Raw genomic sequence first — 21,147 nt, 5'->3', positions numbered from 1 at the left:
TATATGAAGGATGCGTCATATAATCCAAGGCTAATAATAAATGGATTTAAAAAGAAAAAAAGAAAAAAAAAAACCCTTTAAGAAAGAAAAACATATTTGTTTACATGGTGATATTTATTTAATATTTGTGGAAGGAGTCTCCAGTGTCAAAAATCATCAGGGCTATATATATATATATTTGCAATTTGTTTCTTGGTAACAAAACAGTATTTTTAACTTCTAGAGAAAGTAAGGGAACAACTGTTTATAGCTACTATAACTTCAGATAACAGGACAAAAATAGTTCCTCCTTAGCAACCTTTTCTCTTCCTTACAAAAAAAAAAAAAAAAAAAAAAAAAAAAAAAAAAAAAAAAAAAAAAAAAAAAAAAAAGGTATGCAATGATAAGTAAAGATGAGATTAAAAAACGGATGTATGACTGATTTTGTTCTCTCTCTGTATCTCTCTAGCCAGATGTTATAGCTGAAAGCAGAACCTCCCCCACATGGCTGTTCTGGCTCGGGTCCCGTTCTAAGTGGGGGCACATCGAGTTCTAGCTCCATCCTCCATATCTTTAAAGTGACTCTACATCAGCTAACCTTAGGCCACTGATTAAGAGAAGCTTTCCAGTACTTAGTCTTATGTTATTTACAATGTTGAGGAAGAAAGCTACAGATGAAATACCGTAGGAGGAAAAGCAATCAGATACACTGAAATCCAGGAAGTTACAGTTATTTACCATCATGTTTGGTGTGTCGGACCTTTTACTACTTAAATCGGAACACGCTCAACAAAATTTGTTCAGTTTGTGTGCCTGGCTCGAGTTCTCAAATAAACGTGGAACAACAAGTATTTTTATAGTTATGTGACAGAGCTTTGACATAAAAATAGTGAAGGGCTTTCATGGGTCTATTCCTGCGTTCGACGTACCTCAGAAATGGGAAGTCGGAGCTCGAAATGACGTCGTCTTCGACCTCTGTTTATTCAAGGTACAAAATACGGGTGGAAAATATGCAAGACTAGATGTTCGTCTATTGTATTCCTTCTCAAAGCAGCAAGCTGTATAGTCAGTGTGATAGATTTAACAAGCGAATATGTCTATATTGATTTAGTGAAAGCAAACGCTTGTATATACAGCATAATTCATTTAAAGGTAAGCTGTGCTACGTCGTTGCTGTAGGCAGACATGTTGATTTGACATCACTCTCTGAACTCAGAGGAACTCGTAGTTGAGAAGACCATCATGAGTTCCAGGGTCGGGATTTTGAGTCAGGTCTTTGGCTATTCTTGGTCGGGTCTGGGGAATTACAAGTTACAGACATCTACTTAAATGCAGCAAAGATCCTTAAATTAGTTTTAGTTTTTTTCAAGCCAGTCCTCAGACCCCCAAATTCAGTGTTCTTCATGGTTGAACCAAGCCACACTATCATAGCATACAAACATTTGGCTGACGAAGTAGATTTCATTGAGAAACCCTGCCATAAAAACTGCTTACATAGAAACATTCCGAATATATTCCCTTATAAAGGCAGCACCCTAAATCATATGAATAATCAAATACTAATAAAACTTATACCAAATGTAAGAAGAGTCTGATAAAGCTGGTAGTTTTGATCACCATGATTTACGATCAAAACAGTTAAGTACCTAACAAATATAAAACTAAACGCTTTTTGAAATGTAGTTAATTGTTTTATTTTTGCTTACATTCGTATTTTTGTACTTGTAACTATACAGTTTTTGAATCTTGCAAAAAAAAAAAAAAAACCTACAAAAAACGACATGATTATGTGATCATGCATGGATGAAAACTCCCACTGGAAGCAGACGCGTCTCCAGCTAAGATTTTCTGTATAACAACAACTGATAAGATTTACAGCAGAAGGAAACCAGATCGACTGTCACTGCTGATAAGAAAGCCTGCTCATCTCCTTTAACAGTGCTGTTTCGTAATGAAGATCTCTTTCACACTAGCTCCTCATGTTTCCTCTCTCTTGCTGTGGAGCAGTGGAACGGCACAGGATGTGGAAGTGACCTTTCTAACACTCTGGAACGGCCTTGGTATTGCTCAGCGTTAAAAATATGAGCCCGTTCGGACGGGTTAATCTACAGATCGAAGTCCCTCGCTGCGCTGGCCGTAAGCCAGTTAAGACACGGCTCACTTCAAAGGCGGGCGAGTAAACACGGCCAAAAAGGATCGCATCTTCCTGGCTGGCTCAGGAACTGCCAGGCACGAGAAGTGTGCAGTGATGTCCCAGTTACTGAACACGAAGTCACTCTGACCTAGATTTCTCTTATGCAAGCTCCAACTCAGACCATAGCTTCACTCCCCCCCCCCCCCAATTCCTTTCCTATTACTCCTCATGACTATTTGTACTGTCAGGCCCAGAGTACCTCCTTCGCACACTCCTCATGTATAATGATGAGGATAACAAAGGCAAGTATCAACAGTTCCTCTACTAAGTAGCAAGAGAGGGAAAAGGGGGGAGAGAGCGAGCGAGCGACAGAAAGAGAAGGCCGGGGAGATAACATTAAAAGCACTACCTTGATCTGGGGCGAACATGTAAGCCCTGTAACGAAACGTATTGCGACTGTTTAATTACCGCTCAGGAAATGAAGCTACAAGATGATTCCTTAATTAAGCGGTGATTAAGGATTTTCTGCCTTCTATCTAGCGCTGTTTGCGATGCATTTTAAACACAATCGCCGAACAGCAACCTCTGAGAGAACAATGTCGCCTGGCTTGATGAGGGTTTCCTAGAATATAGTAGGAGTTGGCATGGGAAGACAGTGCAGATGTACTAATATAATAGACTGATAAACATAGCATGCTAAGATGAATCATCAGAATTGGCATCAAGGCGACTTCTTAAAATGTTGAAACACCACAGAGAGCTTTGAGCAGAAGTGGTATTCTTTGATACCTTATAGAAATAGTCATTTCGGCTAGAGGTCCGTTTGCAAAAAAAAAAAAAAAGTGCTGTTTGCCTACAGTGGAAGTGTATGAATAAACGAGGCCAAACAAAAGAAGACAGAGAATGTCATGATTGTGTGTGCTCGTCCATGCGAGTCGGACATTCTCCCCAGCATAATGTTACACAGGTCAATAAGCTTTCAGGCGATTTACACAAACGCCTCCTCCAGCAAGGTAGAAACAAAGTCGTATTGGCTTCCCCCCACCTCCCACCTCCCTCTCAGCACTGCCTCCACGAGCACAGCCCTTGAAAATGTCAATCCGCAGATTTTAAGTAGATCCGAGCCTCTTAATCCGGAACAAACTGAGACATACAGATTTTGAGAAAGAGAGATTCCTTTCGTAACGTTCATGGCGACAATCAACGCAGTAACGGTAGAGTCACTTTTTAAGGAAGGAGGCAATTCAAAATTTAAAAAAGGTCTCAATTAACTTGATGCTTGATCATTCTTTTTCAATACCAACAGTGGTGATCATGGATAGAAACAACAAAACGTCCGAATCTTAGAATTCAAATCAATCCAACTAGTCCTCCATCTCACCCTTAGCTAATTTTTGCCCGAGTCTCATGGCACACAAATCTCTGCTGAACTGATCCCAAACAAATTTCCAATGGCATCAATGGATATTTAAAAAAAAAAAAAAAAAAAAGAAAGAAAGAAAGAAAGAAAGAAAAAAAGCAAGTGAAAACCTTGCAAAATCTCCCAAAGCACCCTGGTGGAGAGACGTGATTAGTGAAAGATTTTGCTTCGGTCTCCTTCGAGAGCTATAAACTCACTGTCAGTACTCACTCTGCCAGTTCTGTCGGACTGCTCGGCCTCCTCGATCTCTTTCCTCAAGATACAGTCTGGGAGCAAAAAGATCGGTCGCATTTAGCCATTCTTAACAAACATTAATGAATCATTTCCTCCTCCAACTCCAAGTGATGGCTCGGTAAACTGCATTTCGCACAAATTTCCAACCACCACACTCTCGGATCTCCACTTCTGTCTGCTCTTTGTTAACATCTGCTATTGGAAGAAGGTGCTACAGCGATCTGTCTGGTAGGATTGATCCTAAATAGTTTGAAGAAGCAAAGACAAAGAATAAATGATTCCAGCTCTTTTCGTTTTTCTGGTTAACAAAAGGCGAAGATTGGAGGGATTCAGGCGGTGTGAGGCAAAATGGGCAAAATGACTTACACGAGTCCTGGCTATGGTTGAGGCTATGGTCCTGGCTATCAACAAGTTAGGAGTAGCGCAAAGTTATTCCAAAGGCATACCTTTTCTAACAACTTATTTTGTATGGAATTGTCCATGTCCAACCATATCCATCCATCCATCCATCCATCCATCCATCCACCCATCCATCCATCCATCCATCCATCCATCCATCCATCCAATCATCTTCTATACCGCTTTATCCTTCTTCAGGGTCACGGGGAACCTGGAGCCTATCCCAGGGAACATCGGACACGAGGAGGGGTACACCCTGGACAGGGTGCCAATCCATCGCAGGGCACAATCACATACACACTCACACACCCATTCATACACTACGGACACTTTAGACACGCCAATCAGCCTACCATGCATGTCTTTGGACTGGGGGAGGAAACCCCCGCAGCACGGGGAGAGCATGCAAACTCCGCACACACAGGGTCACGGTGGGAATCGAACCCCGGACCCTGGAGGTGTGAGGCGAGGTAAGCCACCGTGCGCCCTCCAACCATACCACTGTTGTTTATTTGAATTTGTTATGAAATCAGTTTGGGGGCTCGTGGTGCTGTACAACCTTCAAAATGGACCTGCTGAATATAGATTCATTTTATGAACAAAATACAGCTATTCCAATATTAGGCTCTAAATCTAAATATGCACAAGAATATTTTGGTAATTTTTCGGCATTTTGTCTCCCTGAACTTGAGATTTTGATTAAACTAATGCATTTCAAGTGACCGGTCAAATAAGCGAACACCTATAGCAATATTATTAACTATGATAATAGTGGGTTGTGATTGCAACCACCAAATGAAACCAAAATGTAGACCCCCTGGATATAATACATAGACTCATGGGGGTTCCTGGACCCACTTTAACAGCCATAGGACCAGAGCAATCACAAGCTTTGGAGTGAGCCCTTCTCTGCATATTGGATGATTTTAATTGCCTAACTAAAATAACTCAAGCAGACAAGTCTTGAGCTTCAGGTTTATTATCGGGCTTGATCCTCAGGCCAAAAAGTTTCTACTTGCAGAATGTTTGGTCTAATGCAGCTGAACTCAGCCAAGACCTTCAGCCTTCAGTTATACGTGCTGCGCCATTCCTTTCAAGTCAGTTGTACTCTGTGAAACTGCTGGATCAGGAATCTGTCTTACTTTTGTGGTTTTCCACTCATCTATAGAAGGAAGGTGAAATTTCACTGTTGCTATAAAAAAAAAAGATGGCATCCAGGAAATAAAAGACCATCTTAAAACTATAGACAAGGACGTGACAAGGGAGTATAAATGCCAACTTGGTGCCTTTTGCTATACATAAACACGGAATAGACTATGCCCATGCAGGTCCTTATTTGAAGAGAGCTTCGTTAATCATCAAAGAAAAGGCAAGGTCATGTCTACAGAGTATTGGGGTCTCTTTTTTCCATTTTCCCTCTCTTACTGGTGTCTGTGTATGGCTGTCTCGATAGGTCCCTGCTCTCCATCTCATGTTTATTCACATCCCCTTGCTCAGCTCAATCTATTCAGTGGCAGAGACTTCATTTCACACCGAACTATGCTGTTTCAATACCATTACATGCGAAGCCATTGACTGGAGCCCCTCGACCATTTCATGGTACATGACTATGCAGTGGCTCCACTGGAGCCGAAACACTCTCCAGATAGTTTAAAGTGGTCACTCAGAACTCCCTCACTCTCTCTCTCTCTCTCTCTCTCGTACAAATGCTGCTCGGAAATGGTGATGACTGATGTGCAGGCTTCATTTCTGTGAGATGGATTTACACTCATTATTGTGACATTTTGAGGGCAGTGTTCGCAATGCCAAGAGACACTGTCGTTTGCTGTCTTGTAAATGTAAAGGCAAGACACCACAGGTAGAAATAGGTAGAAGCATTTTATTCATATCAATCGTTTTTCTTCGAGTTTTGGATAAACTGCATCTATGACATGTCTTCTCTTTAATTCTAACAAGACAATATTAAAATCCAACAGATACATGTTTAATTCACCATTTTTGCCCACCACTGTATTATCTGACACGCGGCAACTTTGAAGGTTTACGCTCTGCCCGCTCACGATCACATCGTGCCATATATCCCTGAAAAGCTTGTTTTCTGATATATGTACATGGAAATGTATGTGGCATTTTGATCTTCATGTCAATTTCTTTTATAAACCTTTTACTTAAAAAAACAAAACAAAAATATCTCAGTTTCTAGATGACCTGCATTTCATTCCTATTCTCAATTAGGAGGATACTGCAGAGGAATTTCCCAAAATGTTGATTTCGGTTAAGATTTTATTAAAAAAAAAAAAAAAAAAAAGCATAAAATATATGCACGAATGGTATTTTCATGATTTAAACAACAAAGAAAACTTTTTTTAAACAAACCGTTCTGTAAAAAAAATTCTCCTGAGAGCGTCTTCGCAGTAAACGTAATACTTTCATTCTAACCTCAACCATTCAGTGTTATTAAATATGCAAATTTAGCTATACTTAATTAAATAGAGCCTCATTTGCATAAACAAATGTAAAAAAAAGTTCTTGTAAGAGTACTAACATTCAACAGGCACAAAGTCATCGTGATATCTGTTGTTTTGAAGAATTACCCTATTTACCTGTAGTGCCTTGCCTTAAAAGGCAGCCCAACTGAAAAACAGTGTTTATTCGAGTTCCGAGAAGAATTCTGGATAACGCTGCCTTTTATGATACAAACAGCGCCCTGATGGCTGACCCTACGTGATGTCTTAGATGTCTGTGTGCTGATTCACCACTGCTGTTTTAGATCTTCAGTTCCATATCAACTGCTGCAGATGTTTCCTTTCTCTTATGCCTACTTCCTCTTTTTCCTCGTTCGATTTCGGATTAGCTCTGTCCTAAAGAGACGGAATTAGATTCGTGTCCATCTGGGGCCTTATGGTGTTCGTGATGGAATTTCAAGTATTAAGGGCATGTTAGAAACTTGTGATCCCATCAAGTTTTAATATTCTCATTTGGGGCATGTATTCCAACAAGTCGACTAGACCATATGATAATTACTTAGACTTAGGTAGATTAATGTCAGCTGTATATAATAGCATATCAATACTACGTCCACTATACAGTTTATTTCGCTTGTGTGGAAAGCCATTGAAACTAAGGCACCACTGACCAGGAAGATCATCACAGGTATTTTTAGTCAAGCCACATCAAGTGCATCAAGGTGCAACAATTTTCCTTAAGCCCCACCCCTTTCCACGTTAAAGAACCTCTAGAGCCATTCAGTTTCTTGACCTTTCTTAACTATAAGAGGCTTTGCGACTTTGCAGCACTAATAAGAGCGTGGCTATGCTAATGAACACGACAGCTTCGTTCTTTGGGCTTCCGAGCTTTTAAGACCTATTATAGACTGAAACTTTTGATGGAGGCTTTAGGTTTCCCCGTGACAAGCCCATTTCGGGGCTACACAGATTCTCAGTTACTCTGTTAAAAGCTCGACGGAAGCTTGCTCGCTGGAGACCTTATTCTCTTCTACAGTCACTGGGACTGATAAAGGCCCAGGGAAGAGTGGCTCCTATTGAAAGGAGACGTTCAATTCAGCGCTAATTACAACACGCCGTCACTTTGGAGAGGGTTCACTTAATCAAGAGGGCCCTTCTTCTGTCTTCATATAAGGGTGGAATAACACGCGTAAACCGTTTAATGCTGGGATTGCGTTCGCTTTTAATTCTCTCTGCTCTGGCATAAGTGGGGTATATTTAAGCCATTTCGACTCAGGGCTAAATGACTTTTAAAAGAGATCTAATAAAAAAAGAGGATCAAGAGGAAAAAATGGCTACACCTGATGAGCATGCACTTCTTGCTAAACGAGGAGCGGACATTTGGAGAATTACAGAACTGCGATAGGAGAATGGGGGGCTTATAGAATTAGAGAAGATAGGAGAAGAACTGGGAAATCTGACGTACGTGGTCGGACTATGACAAGGCCAAGATTACTTAAGTATCTGTAAATGGAATAGTTAGAACTTTAGGTCAGTGTTGGTCGTAGTTTGTGCACAGCCATTCAAAAGTTAAAGATTTTTGCTAAACCTTTTGCAAGAGCTATCAAAAGCTAATGTGACACACTCTGAAGTAAGTTAAAAAAAAAAAAAATGTTATGATGTGGGTCTTTGCTACTTACACTAAATGCAAGAATATTGGACTTTCTTACCCTAGCTTTCCTCTGTAATGAAACAATGCCTTTTGCAGTGCTAAAATCCTACACAACCTACAACCCCAGTTCCAAAAAGGTTGGGACGCTGTGTAAAATGTAAATAAATTGAAATAAAAACAGAATGCAATGATTTGCAAAACTCATAAACCCATATGTTATTCACGATAGAACACAGTAAACATATCAAATGTCCTCTGTGTTCTAAATATCAATCATATTTGGGTCTTACAGGGTTAAACTGAATAAATGTATAGTTTTACAAAAAAAAAAAAAAAAAAAGGTAATTTTGAATTTGATGGCCGCAACACGTCTCAAAAAAGTTGGAACGGGGGGGCAACAAAAACCTGGAAAAGTAAGTGTTACCCCCCCCCCATTTTTCTGTCCAATTTGGTCAACTCACCTGACAATTCCAACCCGCCAGCTAGCTCTCCCCTGTAATATGGCAACCATCAATCGGGGGAGGGTGAAAGATATCACATATCACATGCTTCCTCTTGTGAAGCCAGCCAGCCATATCTTTTCAAACTGCTGCTCATGCTGCATCATAGCGCACTCGGTAGAAAGCACTATCCGCCCGCTTCTGCATACATGAGCTCACATGATTGGCTTGTGTCGCAGTGATTGACAGGGGGGACAGAGTTTGCCATCCCTCCCACCCAGACAGCATGGTCAATTTTGCTCTTGACTTGGCTCTTGGCCAATGACTTCCCCATGCCTTTTTGTCAAGGGCACACGATGTGCTATGTTTAAACTCATTCGTTTCACTTAATCTATATCAAAATGCACTTAACTATCCAGCTCATCATATGCTGTTACCTAATACATTTTAGTCTTGCTCATTTCTGGCCAACCAAAACATTGGACTGTACAGCACACTGCTTGTACTTGCCTTGTAAACTAGCTATGAATTTATTATCTGTCTAGCCCTGACTTGTATAGGTTCAGTATAGTTACTGAACAATAAGCCTGAAGATGAATAAATAAATAACAATATAAAAACGTAAGTTTACATTACATTTATTCACTTGGCAGACGCTTTTATCCAAAGCGACTTACAAATGAGAAAGATACAGGGAAAGTTAACTCTAATGCACAAGTATTAGAATATAGTTTATTTATTTATTTATTTTTTTAATAATTTGTACTAATTACTGGTTAATTAGACTTGTTTTAAGCCCAGTACATATGATTGCTTTTTTATTTAATAGTATTGCCAAATTTCCAATGCGTCTTTGACTTTAAATTCCGGGCACAAAAACCTCATTTTAACCTTGAAATGAAACAATGACAATGTCATCACTATTAACATTCCCCCACTTACCTGCTATGTTTTCTTTGTCTTTAATAACAAAAGGAAATGATTATTAGTGTGCGTAGCTAACGGAAAACATAAAAGGATAATGTTTTTCAAAGAAATGCCCCGTGTAAAAATCCCACTAGGCACAATGGTTTTTTTTAAAACAGCGTGACAGAAGCGTAATTCAAAAAACACTCGTCTTTTGAAGGCCGGGGCCGATTCAAAGCACAAGCTGCTGATTAAAAAGTCAAATTCCCGGTGATGGGTGAGTGAAGTCGGGTACACCTGGGGTGGAGAGTAGGTGTGTGTCTGTGTGGAGGGGGTTGTCTGGCTGACAGTTCTGTAACTTCAAGCAAGCTCCTATGGTGGTGTGATGTTACCAGAGAATGAAATAAATAGAAAGAAAAGAACAGAGGCCTAATTGAAATGGAGTTCAAAGAACAAGTGAACTGGTTGGCTGGCTTTTGCTTTTATGTGTGTGCATAGCCATGGTGCATTCGCTGGAAGTTTAGCAATATTCCCCAAAACACACAGCCTCGTGGCAGAAGCTGGCTGGGTAAGGTGCCAGGGTTAGCCAGCTCTCTGACTGTCCTCAGATACAGGGATCAGATATCAAACCCTGTGGCTACACACATGGACACAGAGGTTCTGTCAGAAGTGTGCATGGTCCAAAAGTCCCTCCAAACCAGCCAAAAAAAATAAAGATCCGACACTGGAGAGCAGTGGCCTTGACTCATGTCCTTTAATTACATACAGTATAGTTAGTAATGCTATCTTATTCACTAGAGGTAGAAGATACATCACCGATGTTTGCTTTTTTTCCCCACCTTGGCCAATCCCCACTCACCTATTAGGTCTCATTTTCTATCCCTGATTTTATTTCCAGGTTTAAATTCATGTACTTAAATTTATTCAAAAGGGATGAGTAAAAGTGTAAGAACATTCCCAAAATGAAAAGATATCTGTTACAGGTGTCCCTTTCACCAGGTAACTTGGGCAGACATTAGCTAAGGCTGACTAACAACATCTTCATTCTTCCAGGGTTAGCTAACATGATAATAACGCTGACCATACCAGCTGAATGCTAACAGATAAACCTCGTACATAGCAACACAGCGAGAGGTAATATTCCCTTTCAATATTTCTCATTTCAGAATTAGGCTTAGCTAATATTTTCCAACATTCCTTGTTTCTTGTTTTCATTCTCTTAAATATTAGCTAGCATGATAATAAATCTGTCATTACAAACTAGCTGAATGCTAATAGCTAGAACCTGTATGTAGGGGGTCATTCCTATGCTCCCCAGATTTACCTGTATATGACACATAATGCAACAATATCACTGCGTGGGTATTTGGACAGTTCAGAAGTGAGATGTCAGTCACAGATTATTATTATTATTATTATTATTATTATTATTATTTTTATTTTTTAAAGGTGTTCGAAATTAACTTAATTAAAATAAATGCAGAAAAAAAAAATACACTAGCATATTTGGAGGCAAAAACAAACTGGAGGCTTTAAATTAAATACAAAAAAGTCATGATGTCATGAGAGTTAAATTCAATAACATACTAGGCTAGTTTAGTTTTCACCTGGAAGCTATGACCTTTTGTGAGTCCATGACTCCAAGCATTTGTTTAGTTCCCTCAATACGGCAGTGCTGTGGATCAGAAACCCCCTTTGACGAGTTCCCACAATAACCCATGTCATATTAAGCGTATACAGAGCTGGGAACATGTTTTTCAGATTCCCATTATGTGCTGTATGGAGCTGAGGAACATACGACCCTGGGAGCTCGGGGAACATACTGTAGGACCTTTTGTCATGTGTTCATTATGTGCCATATAAATCTGGGGGAACGTAGGACCCTGTGAGCGTAGCAGTCCATACAGGATTTCGCCAAGTTTTTTTTTTTTGTGATAGCCGCGGCCAAAAATGCTCGATTTCGCCGTGGCTGTTTTACAGTTTTGTGATGCAACTTGCGGAGTTTTTTGTGCTGTTCTGCAGAAAACGACTTGAATTCGCAAATTCGCATTTGCACGGAATTGTTTTGCGCAGTCTTTCGCAGCATTGTTCATTGGTAAAGGAGACCTTTTAGCTGTATGAAGGGGGCTGGATGCGCTTCGTGATGACGCATCTTGGCACGCATCTGCGGTCAGTTTTGAAAAATCGCAAGCTCCTGCGAATATCGCGAAGTTTCCTTCATTTGCCGTTAATTTCTGTAATCGCAACGTCGCAAAATCCTGGAGGGACTGACATACGACCCTGGGAACCTTTTTCATATGTTCATTATGTGCCATATGAATCTGGGGGACAGAGGAAATGTAGAGATTTTTCTTTTGAAATGGAATAAAGATAAAAAAAAAATTTAAAAAAAAGTTCAGATTTAAACAAAATGACAGACTTGAGGAGAGCTGTCTCGGGAATATGGAGACCCTCAGGAGTCTCCAAGTCACTAACCGTTTACCTAATATCCTACTGTAATCCTAAAAATGAACAGAACTTCAGCTCGTGATGACTGATCTGCAAGAGCAATCTTTCAGTTTTACATTTACTCTTTAGCATTTTTAGGTGACAATTAAACTAACACCATTCTCTCTACACGTCCACTTGACAAGCGATCCTATTCCTCTTCATGCGAGCTTTCCATTAATAGATAAAACGCTTCATTTAAAATCCCGCTCTGACTCGGCACTTTTGTACTCTCTGACCTTTAGCGCAGAAGTACTCCATGTCCTCGCAGCCGAGGTTCTCTGTCTCGAAGTCCGTCGTGAAGTTCTCCTCGGCTGAGAACTCCTCTTTAGCCGCTAGCTCGTTCCCCTCAGACACACATTCCTCCTCTTCCTCTTCCAGACCATCGTCCAGGGGACCTAAACACACGCAGAGAACAGTCACACACTCTTCATACACACTCTGTGGAGATACGATGGGTCAATCTACCTTTTTTTTCTAAACTACACTACAGAACTCCAGCTACGTTTGAATGAGTAGTTAGCGTATTAGCTTCGTTAGCTCCAGCACGTGAACTGTAGGATGCAGGATTACGGCTCCAGTTTGGTAATAGCTTGCTGTATCTTAAAGCAGGGTCTTTTGCTGTGGTAATAAGAAACATTTTTTTTACTCTCTCTCTCTCTTTTTTTTTTTTTACCACTAAAAGTTAACGGTTTTAAATATTTACTGCTAAAATACTGCAGACATTGCACTAATGCTAATAATGAAGCCATGTGAATCTTTACCAAAGCACAAAACGAATAAAAATAGATTATAGTACTGCAGCATTTGAAGCTATTCATTAAAAAAAAAAAAAAAATTTAAATCCAGCATAACAGCATTGTGGTTGAGTAGCAACTGCAACGGAGCCACATCACACACGGTTCATCTCATAGTGCCTGCAGCTGATGGCTCAGAATAACTAACACACTCACACACACACACACACACACACACACACAACTGTAGCTTAATGTGCACATGCATGTGCAAAACCTGCTTATAACTATCGAGGCACATGCGCGCACACACACACACACACACACACACACACACACACACGTCTAAATATCCATATTTAAAAAATAATAATCATGTTTACTCGTATATAAAATGTTCCACTCAACCCCGATAATAATAATAATAATAATAATAATAATAATAAAAAGAAGAAGAAGAAGAAGAAGAAGAAGAAGAAGAAGTGTTGAGGATTTGAGAAGAAGCTGTCCGAGATTCCGCCCAAAAAACATAGTTACACGGTGGAGTTTCATTTCTATCAGCAAGTGTGTGTGAAATCACTGAAGAAATCAATTTGAACAGAATTGGATTTGGAATTTTTTTTACAGAAAAGGTTTTGGGTCGAGAGACTTGCCAGAAAACAAAACATCTTTACTAAATTTGGATTACGAAGGAAAATTGTGTACATTTGATTTTAAACTGTACCACTTCAACACAACTTTATCACATTAGAGTCATATCTCCCTGCAGTTCTCGCCTGGTTTCCCACTGAAGTTAAGCAGCGCTGAGCCTGGCCAGTACCTGGATGGGAGACGTCCTGGGGGAAACTAAGGTTGCTGCTGGAAGGGGTATTACTGAGGCCAGCAGGGGGCGCTCACCCTGTGGTCTGTGTGAAGCCTGATGCCCCAGTATAGTGACGGGGACACTACTGTAAAAACAGCACCGTCTTTCGGATGAGACGTTAAACCGAGGTCCTGCCTCTCTGAGGTCATTAAAAATCCAGAATACTTACCGTAAAAGTGTAGGGGTATAACCCCGGTGTCCTGGTGATATTCCCCCCATTGGCTCTTCTCTATCATGGCCCCCTAATAATCCCCATCTCTGAATTGGCTACATCACTCTCTCCTCTCCACTAATAGCTGGTGTGTGCTGGGCATTCTGGCGTGCAATGGCTGCCGTCACATCATCCAGGTGGAAGCTACACACTAGTGGTGGTTGAAGAGATCCCCTCCCCCCATCCCCCATACTGAGTAACACACTTTGAGTGCCTAGAAAAGCGCTATATAAATGTAATGCACATACACACGTATTCGCTTACAAAATATCGAACGTGAGTGCGCACACACCTAAACTGCGTGACTTTAATGTGTGTATGCATGAGTGAAAACTCACAGTTCATACGCATTAAAAAAAAACAGCTTTGAACCCAGCGCTGATACTGCAGACGCCGGAACAATGTGTCTGAGGGAAAGCTGCTCGCTCGCTGCCTCCTTACTTTTCACACCGACATTAGCACGGCAACGGGGAAGAAAATACTTTTATTAATTTGTTCACCTTATCACAGGGTACAATGTTGATTTTTCCATTTACATACTATGCCTTTGGGTAACACAGCGCTGCAATCTGAAAGGAGACACTTTTCTGTGTGATTAATTTTTTTCCCCCCTATGTGCAATATTATTTCTCTAAATCTAAATGATTTTGAGTTTTGCTTGTAGCCGTACATTTCTGTATTTGCATATTACTGTTTCGCAGCAATCCTGTTCTGATGGAATTACGGCTACCTGAGTTGCAGTGGGAAGGGGAAAATAATCAGAGTGCATTTGAATATATAATGTTTCTGCCCCAAAAGAAAAAATATATTTTTGTGTTGCATATTTTCAGCAAGCTCACTTAAATGACCGTTGTGTGTGTGTGTGTGTGTGTGTGTGTGTGTGTGTGTGTGTGTGTGTGTGTGTGTGTGTGTGTGTGTGTGTGTGTGTGTGTGTGTGTGTTTTCTGTGACTGACAACCTGGAATTAAGAGGTGCAGAGGCCTACTTTATGCCTACTTTATTGGGATTCACAGGCTAAGAGGCCACACCTCCTTCATCCTGACTAAAGCACAGAGGCCACACCTCCTTCACCCTGACTAAAGCACAGAAGCCACACCTCCTTCACCCTGACTAAAGCACAGAAGCCACACCTCCTTCACCATGTCTAAAGCACAGAGGCCACACCTCCTTCACCATGATTAAAGCACACAGGCCACACCTCCTTCATCATGACTACAGAGGCCACACCTCCTTCATCCTGACTAAAGCACAGAGGCCACACCTCCTTCACCATGACTAAAGCACAGAGGCCACACCTCCTTCACCATGACTAAAGCACAGAAGCCACACCTCCTTCACCCTGACTAAAGCACAGAAGCCACACCTCCTTCACCATGACTAAAGCACAGAGGCCACACCTCCTTCACCATGACTAAAGCACAGAGGCCACACCTCCTTCACCATGACTAAAGCACAGAAGCCACACCTCCTTCACCATGACTAAAGCAGAGGCCACACCTCCTTCACCATGACTAAAGCAGAGGCCACACCTCCTTCACCTTGACTAAAGCACAGAGGCCACACCTCCTTCACTATGACTAAAGCAGAGGCCACACCTCCTTCACCCTGACTAAAGCACAGAAGCCACACCTCCTTCACTATGACTAAAGCACAGAGGCCACACCTCCTTCACCTTGACTAAAGCACAGAAGCCACACCTCCTTCACCTTGACCAAAGCACAGAAACTATGCTTTCTCTCATTTCATTCAGAATATGTGAACCATCTCTTCTCTTTCACAGTAATCACTCATTGCTACATCTGAAAATTTTCTCTTACAAATGAAGTGAAGTCAAAGGTCTCTCACAACACACACGTCCCTGGAGTTCGCTTCTGTTTGTTCTCCACTTAATCGAGTAATTATTGTGGTTCAAACCCCTCCCAGAGTGCACACTTTCTTCCTGAACGAGAGGCACTGTGAGGAGAAAAAAAAGAAGAAGAAGAAGAAAAAAAAATCACCCTGCTTTTTTCATTAAGGATCCCTTTGTAGTGCACAGGAACTGGGCTTACATGAAAAGAATTAGTGTGGCGATCTCCAGCAGACATGCTGCGCAGCGCTGGAGTGCGCCACTTTAAATTAGGATGCAGGGTTGTGATCGTATCGCGAGCCCGGGCCTTTCCTGAATCGCAGGAAGGTAAGGATGAAGAGAGAGAGGGCTCGCGACGTCTCAATATGCTAAAGCTGTTGATAAGCATCGGGAATTGTATCGGAGCGGGGATCACTGAAGCTCGACCTGGTTGTCAGGGTGGGGGGAAAATGTGTCTAAACACATACTCACTCACACACACACACACACACACACACACACACACACACAGCATGTGGAAGCGAATAGGTTTGTGAAGCTGATCTGCAGAGGTGCAGATGTCAAACCTAGTAAAATTCACTTCAGCAATACTGCGACTGCTGATAATCAATTTGAAGATATGAAACCGATTTGCCAGAACATTAAATGTCATAGTGACACTCTTTTAGGTGTTGATAAGTTAATATTCGAGAGCCTTCCTACACAGCATGGACACGCCTGCAATAATTTCACACCTTCTAACCTAGATCTTTTCTGAACATCACACAGCCAGGGAAGAACTTTTTTTTTTTTAAAGTGTTTGGTAGCACACAATGGGAGGACTGGTGATCCTTGGATCTCCTTAAGATCTCAATTGCCACAGCAGGACCTGAATGTCATTTCTTTGCAGATGCTCCTGATGTCAGGTGTGTGTGTGTGTGTGTGCGTACACACTCGGGAATGCTTAAAGTTAGACCTTCCTGAACGTCAGTGACCATAATCGAGTGCTTTTAACACTACAGTACATTCACGTTGTTACTCTCAGCTCAAAATGACCTGTAAATAACGTCTCGTTTTGTTCAAGCCCGTCACCATGGTTTCAGTCGGGTCGGAACTGTCTGGGGGCGTGTCAGGTCAACGATGACCGGCGGTGGCATCTCCATGTCGATGACGGCGGTGATGAAGAGCGTAGGAAAGCTTCCCAAATCATTTAGGAAGCATTGTTCCCTTTCAAAGGGAACAGGCTCACATGCGTAACCCAGACATTCCATTTCAAAGGGAACTCCACGTTGCGTTAGCTGAACGCTGTGGGAAATGTTCCGCTAACGCAACGTCTCATTCCCTTCTCAGGGAACATGGTTACATGCGTAACCCAGACGGTTTCCTCAAAAGATAAGATCGGACACCTATGGTTTAATCGGATGATCTCGGTCTGCAATCAGTTAGTAGGCGTGGCTCGTGGTTGGCTTGGTTGGAATGAAAACCTGCAGCTACCCGACCCTTTCTGGATAAGATTGGACACAAGATTATGTCCCTGTTGTTGGTTCAGATGACGTCAAACCTGTTCAGAAGCTCTACGACTACTGCATTTGGCTTAAAATGATCCGTACTATCATTCATGATGGCATCTCAGCATGCGCCAGGTAATAAACAGAAGATCTGCAATCCACCACTATGAAGAAAACGACAAGAGCACAACGTCAGTACACAAAGTCTTCTCTTTTTTTTGCCCGGCATCGCTCCGTTTTATGCAGGTGTTAGAAAGTTCAGCACTGAAGCCATAGTTAAATGTTAACTCCAAATAGTTTTGATTTGTTTGGCGAGTCTGGTGTTGTTTCTTGGTGCTATATTCCACCATTTCAATGTTATATGAATAAGAAATCCAGCACAGATATACTGTAGATCAGTGGTCACCAACCCTGTTCCTGGAGATCTACCTTCCTGAAGTCTTTAGCGCCAACCATAATCATGCCCAGCTGACCATCTACTCGTCGCTTTAAGAAGTTCTTGATCAACTAAAACGGGAGATGTTTGAGATGGTCCTCAAGGAAGATGGTTGGTGACCACTGCTGTAGAGCAAATGTTGTACTTAAAATTTCCAGAATGCGACAGTTCAGCTCGGCTAGAGAGCTACGGCTGTAGGTGGTGTATTAGCAGGAAAGTTATAACTTTACAAGCCAACCTGTTTGAGCAGAGTGTATATACGACGAGGTGAGAGACCTTGACGGACTAAAAAGATTAAAGTGCTGCTACATCGTTCTCTTTAGGTAGAGATGATGCGAGGGATAAATCGCACTCGCACCACCACCAGCATGTAGGAAACTAAAATGAATATAGACCTACGTGTCAATAGCTACGTTTCCATCCAAGTCACGAATTTTAAGAGGACCTATTATGCCCCTTTTTACAAGATGTAATATAAGTCTCAGGTGTCCCCAGGATGTGTATGTGAAGTTTCAGCTCTACCCCACGGATCATTTATAATACCGTGCTGTAAATGTCCCTTTTTAGTAGGAAGCACAAACATATTGTATTTCGTGTGTGTCTCTTTAAATGCAAATGAGCTGCTGCTCCCTGCCCCCTTTCCAGAAGGCGGCTGTGCCTTTAAAGCGCACCGATTATGGTTTTGAAATGTGCCTAATTTTGTTTTAAAGGTCTCATACGATAGATTTACATGCATCCGAGGTCAAAAAACCCTTTAACGTGCTCATAATTTAAACTGCAGCATTACCTTTTACCTCCAGGGTCACAAATGACTCGTTCAATGATCCGTTCTAAACGATGCACTCTAAACTCCTCCTTTCAGAGAGCATACTCTGCTCTGATTGGTCAGATGTCCCAGTCTGTTGTGATTGGTCTACCGCTGTCAGCGAGCAGCCAATGAAGACCAGAGGTGGGGCTTTTTATTACAAACCTACGTAGGTTACTACAGGAAGTAAAGTCTGGAATCACTAACGAATCGTTTCAGCTGTTCAGAATCGATTCCTTCTTTTTGGAGTCAATAACCTGCGCTTTGATTTAAAAAAAAAAAAAAAATTTTGCAGCCTTTTTATATTCGCAAACAGCTCTATAACACACCGCATGAAAGGTGATATCTGAAAAAGCATAATAGGGGCAGTTTAACGTGTGTGAAAAATTGGAACATCACCTAAAACATTCGCGAATAAAGCACCGTTTCCATCAAAGTGCTCAAGAGAACTAACAAAATGGTCACTTCTGTGGCGCAAGAGATCAACACAAACGGAGGTTGTTGCAACCGGGGAAACCACCGTGGATCGTTTTCCCCAATATAATATGAAACGTCATCACGAACCTCATGTTATCTCGCGATCGGAGGCGGATGCCTGATATTTTCCTGATACGAGGCCGATCCGCTGGTTAGTCCGGTTATGCCGACCCACCGCTCAGTTATCCACGCCCATCATTTCTTGAAACAAAGTCACGTGATTTTTTTTTTTATGCATATCGAAGGATTTATTCAGTAAATGTGTCTCCGTCGTCGTTTATCTGCGTGACTTCTCATCAAATTGAAAAAGATTTATCCGCCTCATCTGAAAGCAAGTTTTTTTTACGTGCAGGTTGGAGATTTTACTCGCATCTGGTGTTTCCATCCGGCGTTTTTTTTTTAACTTCATTTTTAATGCGATATCCCAAAATTCGTATAAAAATACATGGATGGAAACAAGAAGTTTAAATGAAAGTGCATTATAAAAGAAACCTTGGACGACACCGAAGACCACGGAGATCATAAACTTTAAGAGGAAGAAGCCGAATCATGAGAGTCGACTGGGGCGTTTTAAATTGCTGACAAGTTTCACGCTGGAAAAAAAAAAAATCATCGTTTCCGAACCGGAAATTTCCTTTTCAAAGAGTCCCGACGGTTGACGCTCGCTCTTTGGGAAACCGTCGTGTTTGGATTCATTACGGGAATATCACTCCGCTGATAAACGTCCACAGCGGACAGCACGACGTGGAAATGACGGCGAATGAAAAGCAGGTGGGAATTTCGGATGCAGGTCTGTGGACGGCGTGTGTATGTGGTTTGTGGTTTGATGGCGATAGTGCACTTTATCAGCAGGAGGCACAGTGGTGTCCCCGTCTCAAACCGGGTCTCTGTTACGTCCCTTAATTAGGGCGGAAATAATTGAATCGGACGGAACAAAGCGAGCGATCTCTACGAGCGGAAAAAAATTCGTCTCGCCCCCCCCATCTACGCGGGGATACTTTTTTATTTTATTATTATTGTTATTTTTTTAATCTCTCCACGCTTTTGAAATCGGGAGCAAGCCTGGCCAGAGGGGAGTGAAACGTGTGCCCAGCACCTGAGACCCAACATGAATGTGAAATGCTCCTCGCATGCCTATAGGGACGTCCGACCTGGCATCAGACGGTCCAGGATCCTTTTGTGCCAAGGCAGAGACTGGCATGGTGTTAGAAGGTTCAGGTTGGCACACACACACACACACACACACACACACACACACACTGCAGTCCTCCCTACAACCACACACCAAATACACATTTCAGCCAGGATTTCCTTTAGTTTTAAATCACTATCATGTACACTGTCATGCGTGGGTTTTTTTTTTTTGTTTGTTTGTTTGTTTATTTGTTTGTTTTGTTGCATTAATACTCCATAACTTTTCTACTTCCTACCTTGGCTTTGTGAAAGTCCTGAATATTAGCACTTACTCCATCCTTTGTGTTTAGTTCTTGTTTGTTTGTCCCTCTGGGGGAACGCAAAAGGTTTTTATTTATGACCCTACAACAGCGGAGCAAACAGACAGCCGGTGAAAGACTGGTGTAAGTGCTGATATTCCAGAGCGGCACAAAACAAAAGAACAAAGGATCGTTTTGAAGAGTTCCCCCTGAAGAGACAGAACATTTCAATACAATTAGACATTCTTAAAAAAAATTCGTAAAAAAAAATTCCTCAAGGCCGGGAGGAAACCAGTACTGGAGGAAGAAAGGAAAGGAAGACTGGACTGTAGGAGTTCCAGAAGTTTCTGCTTTTCCAATTCTTCATTACTATATTCCTGCTTTCCTCCATTCCTTCATTCCTCCTTTCCTCCATTCCTCCTTTCCTCCATTCTTCATTCCTCCATTCCTCCATTCCTGCTTTCCTCCATTCCTTCATTCCTCCATTCTTCATTCCTCCTTTCCTCCATTCCTCCTTTCCTCCATTCTTCATTCCTCCATTCCTTCATTCCTCCATTCTTCATTCCTCCATTCTTCATTCCTCCATTCCTTCATTCCTCCATTCCTGCTTTCCTCCATTCTGCTTTCCTCCATTCTGCTTTCCTCCATTCCTTCATTCCTCCATTCTTCATTCCTCCATTCTTCTTTCCTCCATTCTTCTTTCCTCCATTCTTCTTTCCTCCATTCTTCATTCCTCCAT

At 41.6% G+C, this 21,147-nt stretch overlaps 1 protein-coding gene across 1 annotated transcript in view; it reads right to left on the bottom strand.

Annotated features, from left to right (window-relative positions):
* zfpm2a (zinc finger protein, FOG family member 2a) overlaps positions 1-21,147 on the bottom strand; it is a 173,425-nt gene that overhangs the window by 107,969 nt on the left and 44,309 nt on the right. Inside the window, exon 2 of the mRNA XM_017453833.3 lies at positions 12,355-12,513. Coding sequence (XP_017309322.1) covers positions 12,355-12,513 — 159 coding nt within the window. The remainder of the gene's footprint in view (positions 1-12,354; positions 12,514-21,147) is intronic.

The sequence above is a fragment of the Ictalurus punctatus genome, chromosome 23 (assembly GCF_001660625.3).
Source record: "Ictalurus punctatus breed USDA103 chromosome 23, Coco_2.0, whole genome shotgun sequence".
NCBI classification, from domain to species: Eukaryota; Metazoa; Chordata; class Actinopteri; order Siluriformes; family Ictaluridae; genus Ictalurus; species Ictalurus punctatus.
This window is presented reverse-complemented; position numbering and strand designations above follow the sequence as displayed.